The following is a 12,819-nucleotide window of genomic DNA, read 5'->3' on the forward strand; positions in this document are numbered from 1 at the left end:
TTCATTTGTTTTTACAAAACTGGGCCCGTATTCTCGAAACGTTGATCGTAACCAGTGTGTTAAACATGGGCTTCAGATGTTCGTAGACTACGAACGTTTCGAGAGACTGCTTCTATTAGCTACACAGCTGAAACAAAAACGATACGCCGTTAAATCTTAACTCATTCACTTTCTTCCATGTATTTCATTGGTGAGGAGTCATTACGTCCACTGCTGCAATGGAGAATAAGGTTATCATGATATATCATTCTCAGATTTAAACCAGTCTGTGTGCACAAGGTCATGGCGAACCAAATTAGCCAGACCTATACATTCTCTTGGGCCGTTATTTTTCTGTATATTTGCTTCAGCATATCTTTTTGCGCACAGTAAGACAAAGGCAATAAAACATATTTTCCAGAGTACTCTCAGCTAGTTTAGTCTAAGTATATGTGAAAAGCAGACGTGGTACATGCTAGCTGTTATTGATACAAATCGCAACAATATGAGTATGAGTAAATGTGAATTTGAATGGGTGTCTTTTTTCATAGAAAATTTCAGACTGTGTCCAAGTAAGAATTCATACCTTACAAATCAGAGTCACGCCTACCCATGGGGGTGATCATCAATCCTGTAACAGGAACTTTCGGGTAATAAAACACTGAAATTAAAAACAAATGATGTAAAAATGCAAGTCATATTGGCATTGTTAATGACGATAATTAGCGTATATCATAAAAGAAACAATGTTCTGTGTGGCATCTTGGTATTAGAATTGTGTTATTCTGTCGAGAAAATAATTCAGTTTGTATTCATATGGGATTGGCTGGAATGTGATTTAACACATCCTAAAATATTTGGACAAATAGCATTCTCTACGTGTACAACTCGAACATAGTGCAGAAGAATTAACCAGGCAAACTACTTAAAGAGCGGTGGGGTAGCTAGGGGTTAAAACTTTCGCTTGTCAAGCCAAAGACCCGGGTTTTCGATTCCCTGTGTGAGTACCATATGTGTGAAGAAATTTTCTGGTGTACCCCGTCGTGATATTGCTGGAATAGTGCTAAAAGATGCGTAAAACTAAACTCAGTCACTCACTCACTCAAAGAGATACCAATACATGTAGTTGTTCTATTTCAACTGACTGAACGAGATACTTGTTTCACACCCGTTTTTAGTTCTGTTGAGTCAAGTACCACATGTATCAGCTTATTCGGGTCATACAAACTTCATCATTGGAACTATGTGAATTCCTGAAGTTATGCTTTTGATTACAAAAAGACCTTCACACAATTTAAAATTTTCCAAGTCATTAAAAGACAAATCGAAAAGATTTTTATCTAAGGCGAAATTTCCTTCGTTTAACCTATGCAGGGCCCCAGGATTCAAGGGCAGATAACTCTAAAGTACTACCTGGCGTGAAACTGAAAGTGATTTGTAAACCCTCACATGGCCATTTGGTTTCATTTGATGTCACAGAATCCTTAGTTTCCATAACCAAAGCGATAATGACTGTTTGCACTTTCTTTTTGAATGGAAGGTGTAAATTCGGCGACAAATGCAGATACGAACATCCAAGGGGTGAGATTAAACTTTACTTAGTTCGGTTTCCGATCAGTTTCAAGTTCTTGTATCATTTGTGGTGTCATATACACGTAATATATGTATCGGCATTAATGAACACTACCACATTCCATGTTTGTTCGGTTTTATTTTTATACTGATATTTGGTAATGGGTTGGTGTTGTGTTATGTTAAATATATTTAAAAGGATTCAAACTTAGAAACTGATTCATTTCCATTTTTAAAGTTACACCACTATCATGACAATGTTTGGAAATACTTGTAATGTGATATCTCAATGTATTTTACATTCACCTTTATATTCGCAGAATTTATAATGGCATTAATAACTGAAAGGCAGAACATACTTTTCCATCAAAGTATGTTTCTGTATATCTATATGATACGAATAGTGTGAAACCTGAAATACTGTTGAAATCGGCATCAAACCAAGCTTGATTCTGCCAGTACTGGAAAAGGCCAGATGATTTGTAAGATAACTTCTGTGGAAATTTTGTGTGTGTTTTGTCTGTGTGAGTGAGATAGATTTTATGCTGTTTTTTACAAAATTCCATTGATCTCATGTTTGGGGACACCACACATGAGTTTCACATATTGTACCCATGATGGAAATAGAACCTAGTAGGAGACGGTGTTTTCAAAGGCTGAACCAGTTTTTAGACATGTCAGACTGGTTTGTAGACGGTGATTTTGTTGATGTGTATAGATAAATGAATACTATTAATTTTGTAAGCATAGTAATTTTGATTGTGATACTAGGATTGTATCTTATTTTTTGTATAAATGTATTTGGATATTTATTAAAATTGTTTTGACAAACGATCAGACAAACTTTTGCAAAGAAGAAAATAATGAAATTCTTAAACAGTTTTCACTGTTAACTCATCAAAGCCATGAGGTTGCACTGAGTTGTTGTGAATGTTAGTTAGGAAGTGTTGAAGTGTTTTGTTAATTGCATTGTTGGTGATCCACCCTACTTTTCCTTCTTCCCTACTGCCACTTCTGGGCTTTTCTTCGTAATTGAGCGGTGATCATACTTACCTATTATAGTTTTTTTATTTCACTAAACTCAATATATTCCACACCATGGGTGGAAGAATTTGTCCTGGCATGTTTTTTTCTACACTGATCATACTCACCTAATATAATGTTGCATTTTCCCCATTTTACTAACGTCTACGAATCCACCGCACAGTCTGCCTATGAATCCACTGGATTTCCACGTCCACAAACCTGGCTGTTCTATGAATTCACTGTAACCGTAAGCCAACCAAGGTCTTTAGCATGATGAGCGACCATTTTGACCATAAGTCCACCCCAATTCTCATATGAATTGGTCAGGATGAACTTGAAACTCATTTCATTTCTCAGGGGGACAGAATCAAGGAGTACAACGACAGCTGTTTGGTGGGGGAGGTGGAGGTGGAGGAGGGAATCGTGTGACCTTCAGAGACAGCTTTGGGTCGAGTCAGAACACAAGCCAGTACAAGTGGACAGCACAAGACATTAAACAACAAACCGGAAGCACAGCTAGTGCTGATGTTATGTATGGAACCTTTAATGAAATCATCTCTAAAATTTATCTGATGTCTGAAGATTTTAAATCCAAAGATGGAAAGTATTTCAAACATTGAAAGACAGCTTAAACTTTAGTCAGACTTTAACTGAGACCAGAATCATTGAGCCTCTACCAGGGATGAGAACAGACAAGTGCAGCCTGCTTAAAGGGGCACTGATGCGGAGCAATTTCCGTGGACTGGTGTAAACTTTTGTTATTGTTTTTCTCCCGTGCGTACCCGGATGATATCCCAGAATTCGTGACTGGTTCGTGACCTCTGCTGCGCATTCCGTAAGCGCAATTGATAGTTTAATTATAGACAGATCAACTTAGGTGAAGTCATTTTTACTTCATAACAAATGTATTATGAAAACAAATGAAACACTTTGAAGGTTAATCATCTGCCAGTGGTAGACATGGTAAAAGACTATTAGGACGGAAAAATAACGAAGCCAATGTACGTCTCTATATTTTGTCTCATAACCCTAATTGGTTTATTGTCATATTTGTATGATTCTGAAAATTAATAAAAGAACACACAATCTGCTTATACTCATAGTAAATTTATAAAATAACAGCAACATTTATACATTGTATAGATTGCCAATGTGGATCCTATTTCACACACATACACGATCTAGTGTATGTTTTCTGTCATACAGATTCTGCTGAATGCTACAACAAATAAATTAAAACAAAATGCAAATAATGAATGTAAAACAGACTAATTTTATAGCAACAATGTCATGCTACTACCTTGTTCAGGAATGTATCCATCAATATCCACGTAAAAGAAATCGTATTCCATTCATCTGCAGCTGGTAAATAATCCTGCTCTATGTCGCGAGTCTTACAACTGTCTCATTTGCGAAAAAGTAACACATCGTTTCACGTCTTTCGTTGGTGAAAACCAGATAAACCTCTCATTGGTCTCCCAAGATAGCACACCTGGCAACTAATTGTATGATGTCCACTATTCTAAGTAATTTAGTTAACCAATAATGAGCAATCAATCAACGCAAGGGTGGTTAATTCTTTGAAGGGAGGATGTTGTTTTTGCACTCACTCTTTACGACAGGGTGTAGTCAATTACACACACTGCCTTTTGACAAATCCGCTAGAAGATAAAAGTAATTAATCAATCAGTGTGTTATCAGTAAATCCTTTGATCGATGTTTGTTTTTGTAACTCAGCTGATAAACCCTGTTGCATCACTTACATGCACATATTACATAACATACTATACATTTGCCATTACAGACCTTAATTTACAATGTTGAGTATTTACTCCAGACAGGAGAAATGCCAAATGGGAACCTTTATTGAGTAAGTTTTTTTACGTAAGAAAATTTTCAGATTTCTCTACCAAAGGCAAAGTCATCGTTTTTTGTGTACGAATTCAAATAAATCAACTGTGTGTTTTTATTATCATAAATAATAAACCATTGTAGCTACCATAGCTACCAAAATTTACATATGATATTTGCTATCACAGCTGAACCAACACTCAAAACTACCTATATATATAAAGCTTTGTAATCTTCCGTACTGAAACAAATGGCTTGCTACGTGCCTGTAGACATCATATTTTCATGTAACATGATTAAATATCGAGGTTAAAAACACAGAAATAGGATCGAATTGGATCAGTAACTATACCATCCAAGCATCCGAAAAGAACTACACTGCTGGGATATTTGGTTACGATCAGACAAGGAATACCATGGATATTTTTAAACAAATGGCATATGATGGGCATCCGGCCTCCAGACTGTTAAGGTAAAGAAATTCTGCTAACATGGACAGGAGCCCAGTTCCTTTGTCCGTCACGGTCGAAGGAGCGGGCGCTGACCAATTTGCGGTTTGGTTTCGTAATTCAACCGTTGGCGAGAAACATTATTCGCTCCGCATCAGTGCCCCTTTAAGTCTTTCCTAAAACTATAATCAGACTTTAACTGAAACCAGAATCATTGAGTCTTTACCGGGGATGAGAACAGACAAGTGCAGCCTGCTTAAGTCTTTCCTAAAACTATAATCAGACTTTAACTGAAACCAGAATCATTGAGTTTTTACCAGGGATGAGAACAGACAAGTGCAGCCTGCTTAAGTCTTTCCTAAAACTATAATCAGACTTTAACTGAGACCAGAATCATTGAGGCTCTACCAAAGATGAGAACAGACAAGTTCAGCTTGCTTAAGTCTTTTCTCTTATAGTAGACTACTACCTTAAATTTGCTGTAAGTTTCATGCTAGTGGGGTTTCATCATTGTCTAAACATTATAGAGATAATGGAGTTTTCTTTTGATTTAAGTTTTGTTTCACTTTATCATTTAGATACTCATGATGACTAGATTACCAGATTCAAACTACTGAGTAAACCTTTCAGAGTAAAAGTGTTTTGCAGATGATAACTGTGTGACAGTCTTGTGAAGGCGAATCACTGGTAAATGCACTTTTATCCACTTGAAAGTTGCTGCAGTTATTTCTTTCTATCTTTGCAAAATATTCAATTCAGTATTTTGGTCCAACCAGTAATGCTCTCCAGGCTGAGATTGAAGTATGGCTGCAGTCCAAGCAGTGGCCCTTCTCCTGCATCTCTCCTGAGAAAGATCTCCCTTGCCTACCAGGTAACCAATGTTAACATGTAAATTATGAGCCTAGTACATGTTGTGTCATAGACTGTACATTTCCAGGCCCCATTTTAGAGTGTTAAGAGAGCCATGATTATCACATCTCCATAGTTTATTATAGACTGTCACATGCTGAAAAGAGTGTGTAGATTGTAGCATGCACTAATTGTTACAATAAGTATTTATGCACCAGGACATGGATTTTCGAATCTCTCTTACTGCTTAGATTGTCATAAGGTAATATTAATGGTCTTCTTTGAGCCCATGGCTGTGAAGATCTGTGTTAGTATGGTCTTTAGCAACTCATGCTTGATGTAAAAGGTGGGATCAGGTGGTCGAGCTAGGTAACACTTGTTATCATATCCCAATTGCATAGATGAGTGCTCATGCTCTTGATCCCTGGTTTGTGAGGTCCAAAATTGATTAGTTACAGATCATTGCCATATACATGTAGCTGGAATTGTGACATTTAACAGAAATCTGCATTTTTCATGCCAAAAAATTAATAACAACACTAAAGAATTATGTTGTGTGCATTCTTTGTATGCATAGATTTTGATGTGCCTAATTTTATATGGTACCTTAAAACAGCAACATATTAAGAAAACAAGAAATTTTGAAATGATTCCGTATTGTAATGAAAATTTCATGTGCAACAGATTTGTGCTGTCTGTAATTTCTTACAAAACCTAATGCGAACACCAGTCTTTGAACCCCAAACCTACTGAAACCAATCTTTCAAACCCAAAATTGGACATGAGACTGTTGTTAAGAATGTTCACTTTCCTGCTAATAAATAGAAACAGTAATATCTCAGCTGGTGTCTTGCTGTTGAACTAAAGATGTTACTACTTTTGTTATAGTGCAACCTATGGTCTGTCATGTTAGTGGTACTTGTTTTTTTGCCTCCAGACTTTGAGGACATCTCTCCAGAGGAGCTGAGATTCGAGGCCTATGCAGCCATCAAGGCAGGAAACATCCAACCCTATGTGAGTTGATGGTTTGTGTCAATTGTCAAGCTATTGATGCCAGTTCCTACCAACTGAATAACTGAAAATGACATGCAATATGGAGGATGATAGAGTTTCATGAGTTATGTTATAGTGATGGAGTTTCATGAGTTATGTTATAGTGCTGGAGTTTCGTGAGTTTGTTATAGTGCTGGAGTTTCATGAATTACAGGGGTTCAGAAATATATTGAAAAGCCTCTTGCCACAGGGCAAGTGACTTCAAGAAAGTAACTTGTACTGACTAATTTTCCACTTGAACTGATTTTATGACACAATGCATGATGTTAATGTTTACTTGACTATTTATCAAAGAGTGATAATTTCACTCTCTACTAGGTGTACTTTATTATTAATGCTAACTTTAATAACTTCATTATGAGCAGATACGAAGTGAAATCCAAGATTATTTGCAGTTTCAAACCATAAGTGGAAATTGTCTAGTAGTCCACGGATAAGTAAGATATCTTATTTGATTGCCTGAAATGAAAACTGACTTGTCCCGGGCATCGACTGATGGGACTTTTGAACCCCTGAATTATGTTGTTAAGATGGAATTTCATGGATTATGTTGATAGTGATGGAGGTTTTTTTTGGTTTTTATGAGTTATGTAATAGTCATTTGAATAGTCTTAAATAACATTGAACTATTGATCATGAATATCCAAGTCGTTTATGAAGAAGAAGTAAGAGGTGACTTGCAGGATCAGGTGGTCAGGCTTGCTGACTTAGTTTACACATTAATGGTGTCCCCACAGCATAGATAGGTGCTCATGCTGTTAATCACTTGATCATAGTCCAGACTCATTTTTTTACAAACCACCTTAATATAGCTGTAATATTGCTCAGTGTGAAGTGAAACTAAACTCATTCACTGGGAAAAATGTAGAAATGTATGTACTTTCTTTTGTGAGTTATTATATATTTACATTTACTCCCCAAATGTTGTAAACAATCAGAAATGTGGTCAGCCTGACACACACTGAAAAGTCAGAAAATATAGTTACGGATTTCCACTTCTATCAGCATTGAATCTGACAAGCAGTATGCACAAGAAATTTTGCACGGAGGATACCAGAAGTGGAGTTATTTGATGCTGAAATTTAGAGATGAAATGAACCTGAAACATCATTCGAAACAATGAAACACTTGTTCATGACATCATATTTCCTGTTCTTCCAATTTCTAAAGGCCAGCCAAAGACTTGAATATTATTTTTATTCTGAATAAATAATGTTTGAGTGTGTCTGAGTAGATAGGAAGTATTAATTTGGATACAGATAAGATCACTGCATGTACACGATTGTTCTAACTGAAAAAATACCTGGAATATTCTGACAGGTATGAACTGTATTCTGAGTATACTTATAACCCAGGTAAGTGTAGTCATGGTGACAGGGAATATTGGTCAATGTTTGTGATGTTTTAGTCGTCATGTTTTCCATTTTCAGGTGGAAAAGGTTCGATTGTTGTTGGTGGATTACAACAACAAAAAGAATCACCTAAAAAATGCCAACCCATCCCTCAAGCAGAAGCTGGTGAGAGCCCCCAATATTACAACATTCACATATAGAATAAACATCAAAATCTTTTCTTTACTTTAGTTTAACTCTACACTGTGACTGTTTATATTATAATATTAAACTGTGGAACATGCACATGCACATTTCCATGTTCAGACCATTATGATATAGCTATCACATTGCAGTATAGTGCACTTACTCTGATATTTAATGAGGCTGATAATGTCTTCTTGGTAACTACAGATACAGTTTATCGAAGAGAACAGGAACAAGAAATCTCCAGGGTAAGTCCCAGCCTGCAAGTCTTTTCTCAGTAATCCTGATGGACTGAGTCATGACAATATACGTATTATGATACTAGATTCTTGTCTTTCTCATACTCGCCCTCCTTGCTTCATGTGGCCCAAGGTTGTGCTGTCAGCAATTTGGAGTTTCAATCAGACCCTTACAGGTTAACCCAGGGGTGTTATATCGTTTGTGTGAGTGTAACCTGAGTGATATGTTAACATCAACATGTTACTTTTTGATTCAGAATGCAAATGGAAACCCACAAGTACAAGTACAGTGTTTAAGACTCCCCATATTCCAAGCCAGACAGCCATACTATTAAATCAAAGGTCACATGAAAAACAAAACACAAGTTTGCCGATTCTGATACCTTTTGGTATTGGACTTACAGTAACAAATTATAAAAAAATGCAAATTCAGCTTATGATGTTGAAAAATAACTTAATGAAAAAACACCCTAAAATCAGAGTTCAAAGGATTCACTAATTTTCCCCCACTGTTTTAATACACAATAGATAAATATGTTGATTGTGACTTGCAGTTTCTGTCCCATACAAAACTCAATGTCTGTTTATTAACACCTGTGTGGCTGCCTACCTGTCTGCAAATGACAACATGCAATACACAACTTCAATCATTCATCACATGCAATTTCACCTTCACACGTGTCATGCTATACACCATAAACAAAATTGATTTATGGCTTGTGCACCTGAGTTCTGTCTCTGTCACATCATGTAATTGCACAGACAGGCATGACACTTGTACACATGACATATTATTTTGTCTATGGGTTACAAACAAACTGCATCCATTTTTCCCAGACGACTGGATCAGACAGAAACCGGTGCAAAATCAGATTGTCAGTTTAAAGTTCGCTTTGCACTTTGTTAAATGACAGTTTTCAACCATGCAGTGGTTCACCATTTCAGCATTTGGTAACTGGATTAAACGCAGATGCAGAGAGCATGTATTTACAAAACCCAACATCTCGACATACATTCTTCATGGATAACAACTACTGTTATGTATGATGCGACCTTTTCAGTATGGATTCTTATACTGTTATCACTCTTGCTTGACAACCGTATATGAATCCATACCAAAAGGTCGCATCATATACAATAAAGGAAGCTGTTATCCATAAAAATTCTTACTTTCTTATTACACACCATACTTCTAAAATGGCAGTCAAGCAGATCATCTCTATGTACACACAATGAACCCTTGGCATATTGGCAAATGACCCAGCCAATGAAAAGTCTTTGTTACACTTGAGTGCACACCCATCTGCTATGACAAGGTTTGGTCTCCCGGGTGCTTTGTTTCAAGGGAAGTTAACCCAAGTACAAAATATTGCACTTTTGATTTGTGATTGGACACGTATGGTTTTGTTTATTTTTTGTTTCACAGTCAGAAATGTATGTTATATGTCATGAATAAGTGATACATGTAATTATGTTTTAATCATGTTTGTTTTTTTTAGGGGTTGCGTGTAAACGTTAAATAACCAGTCCGGATATGAACTTGCTTGTCTGGTTTTCATCAACTCCCCTTCCCAATAAATCAAGTTACTGAATACTTTGCTGCAGGAAGCCTGACAAATTTCCTTAACATTGTGTGGCCTTACAAGAGTGACTGCCATATGCCACTCTTTTAACATCCATTCACTGTTTGTAGGCATCTCAGTGAACCATCTAGCTCTAAGAGGCAATACACGAGTTTAGGTAAACTGTATCTCATGTTGTGGGTTATTGTGGCATGAACTTCCAGTCATAAGTAGTTTAACATAATTTTCATAATAACTTACACACCTCAAACTGACAAGAGAACTGATATTTTGAAATATCTACCAGACAACCGTACAGGCGTCTTTTGAAATATGACCATCTGAGATGAAAATAGACTGTTCCAGATGTTCTGACAGGCAGGAATTTTAAAAGCTGCTAGAAATATAATCTGTCTATACCAGGATTTGAACCTGCAGTCATAGGTTCCTGGCACAACAGCGAAGACCCTGTAGACAACAGGATTGACTTGATTGTGTTTCGAGGTATGTCTGCACCATCATTCTGTGTGACGGACCCAGCTCTCTTACCCATGTCCACACTTGATAATGATGGCTAAATATGTTTGTCTTAATTGCAAAACTGGTGATCCAGACAGGTATCAGGTGATTTAGACTGATTTAGAATTGGTCATCAGCAAAATATGATTGCTTTAAGGGGCAACCTACTGGATTTTGTGGTCAAACTTGCTGACATCATGTCTCAATTGCATCCATCAGTGCTTGTGCTGTTGATCACCTGATTGTCTGGTCCATACTCATTTATTTACAAACTGCTGCTATTTAGATGGAACAAGAAACAAATGAAGTTATTTAAATTAGATTGATGTAAGAGAAAAATATATTTTTCAGGGCTCATCCATCAGCATTTGGGGGTGAGTATTATGACAGCTGTAACAGTGAAAGGGTCATGTTTCAATGCTTATCTTTAAACAATAACATGTTTACAAAAAAAGAAGTAAATATGCACGTCAGATAAAAATGTCTCGGTAACCTATACTTCCATGTAGGTTAGGCATGAGAGTTACCTCCCTTGTCTGGGCATACACAGGACTGACATAACTCGTCTTAGTTAGGTAGCACTTGCCAACAATAGCTGTTTTTATATCCAGCAGTGTCAATGTCTGTTTGGTCATTGCCTAAGTGTCAGAATGTCTTTAAATTAAGTAATCAGATATAATATGTCCTAATATTCAGTGTCACCAGTCTAATATTTGTTCAGAATGACAACAAGCTAGATGCTATAGAGGTTTGAGATGCTCAAGGAAGTGTCATATCCTAAAAGAAAACAATTAATATGAAAAAAAATAATAAATGTATGCTCCTTTTGCAGGCAAGAGTGCCTTTGGTGGAGGAGTAGGGTTTGGTGGTGGAGCTGGTAGTGTCTTCGGTGCTTCATCAGGGAAGTCCAGCAGTTCTTTTGGGCAGTCAGCCAGCTCCTCTAGTATATTTGGTGGTGGATCTCCATCTGGATCAGGAAATGTCTTCGGAAAACCAACAGCAGCATCCTCGGCAGGTGGAATGTTTGGTCAGAGTAGTGCTGGCTCCACCTCAGTATTTGGGTCAGCTCCCTTTGGTTCTAGTTCCAATTCCTCAACATCTGTTTTTGGTGGAGGGACAGGTACAGGAGCTACTTCCACAGGGGCGTTTGGTGGAAGCAGTGGTACAGGGTTTGGATCTACTGGAGCTTTTGGTGCAGGGAGAACAGGTGGGGGGTTTGGGAGCAGTGCAACCACTGGTGCATTTGGGAGTTCAGGTGTGCCATTTACAAGTAGCACAGCAGGTTTTGGTAGTGGTTCTACTGCAACTTCAGGTGGTCTTGGTGGTGCTTCAGCAAGTGGTGGCATATTTGGTGGAAGTGGATTCAGTGCTCAACAAACTGGGACATCAAGTTTTGGAGGAACCAGTGCAGGAGCATCTGCCTTTGGTTCTACACAGCCAGGAAGTGGGGCATTTGGTGCTCAGACGACACAGTCTAATGCACCACCTAGTGGATTCTTTAGTAGTTCTGGGCAGACAACTTCCCCTGCACCAGTATCTGCACCAACACCAACAAATAAGAAGATGTATACGCCATTGGCAGACTTAACTGAGGAGGAAAAGGCTCAGTTTTCTGCACCATCATTTGTGCTGGGCAAAATCCCAACCCGACCACCACCACAAGAACTTGTCAATGGAACGGTGGGACGATAAGAAATGTGTACATGGGTGTTTTAATATCAACAATCAATGATTTGTTGGAAACATTTGTATATATTTCACTCGGAATCAAATTGTTCACTGTACACATCATGCTTTTAATAAATTGTTTACATTACATTGTTGGTTCTAATAATACAAGGCAAATAGCTGTGCCTTTAACTTGAGAGTTACAGGGCAAAACTGTACAAGAGGTTTGTCAAACAAAGGCAACAAGAAACTATATTTTCCTGGTGGTAGTCATCCTACGAGCTGATTATACTAATTAGTTCGCATAGCCTCTTTCTGGTGGATTCATTTCTAGAACAGGACATCCTCAACAGGACTGTAGATAAGGTGGTCAGACTGTCACTTTGAATATGTGTGATTGTATTAGAAAAGTCTGCTTCAGAGTGAGCGAGTGAGTGGCGTTTTAGCAATATTCTAGTAATGTCCTGTTCTAGTAATGTCCTGGGGGAACAGCAGAAATGAGGCTCACACAGTG

At 37.5% G+C, this 12,819-nt stretch overlaps 1 protein-coding gene across 1 annotated transcript; it reads left to right on the forward strand.

Moving 5' to 3' along the window:
- Positions 1-1,366: 1,366 nt before the first annotated feature.
- LOC137278030 (nucleoporin NUP42-like) lies at positions 1,367-12,453 on the forward strand. Its single transcript, XM_067810069.1, has 8 exons — positions 1,367-1,560; positions 2,935-3,109; positions 5,654-5,748; positions 6,664-6,740; positions 8,210-8,296; positions 8,525-8,565; positions 10,989-11,011; positions 11,470-12,453. Exons 1-8 carry the CDS (start codon positions 1,488-1,490, stop codon positions 12,327-12,329), a joined length of 1,431 nt encoding a protein of 476 aa, XP_067666170.1. The 5' UTR covers positions 1,367-1,487; the 3' UTR covers positions 12,330-12,453.
- Positions 12,454-12,819: the final 366 nt, after the last annotated feature.

Source organism: Haliotis asinina, chromosome 3, assembly GCF_037392515.1.
Source record: "Haliotis asinina isolate JCU_RB_2024 chromosome 3, JCU_Hal_asi_v2, whole genome shotgun sequence".
Classification (NCBI taxonomy): Eukaryota; Metazoa; Mollusca; class Gastropoda; order Lepetellida; family Haliotidae; genus Haliotis; species Haliotis asinina.

Coding starts and splice junctions, on each gene's coding strand:
- LOC137278030 (XM_067810069.1), top strand. CDS start 1,488: ATGACTGTTTGCACTTTCTTTTTGAATGGAAGGTGTAAATTCGGCGAC. Junction 3,110..5,653: donor ACAGCTAGTGCTGATGTTAT/GTATGGAACCTT, acceptor TGGTCCAACCAG/TAATGCTCTCCAGGCTGAGA. Junction 11,012..11,469: donor TCATCCATCAGCATTTGGGG/GTGAGTATTATG, acceptor CTCCTTTTGCAG/GCAAGAGTGCCTTTGGTGGA.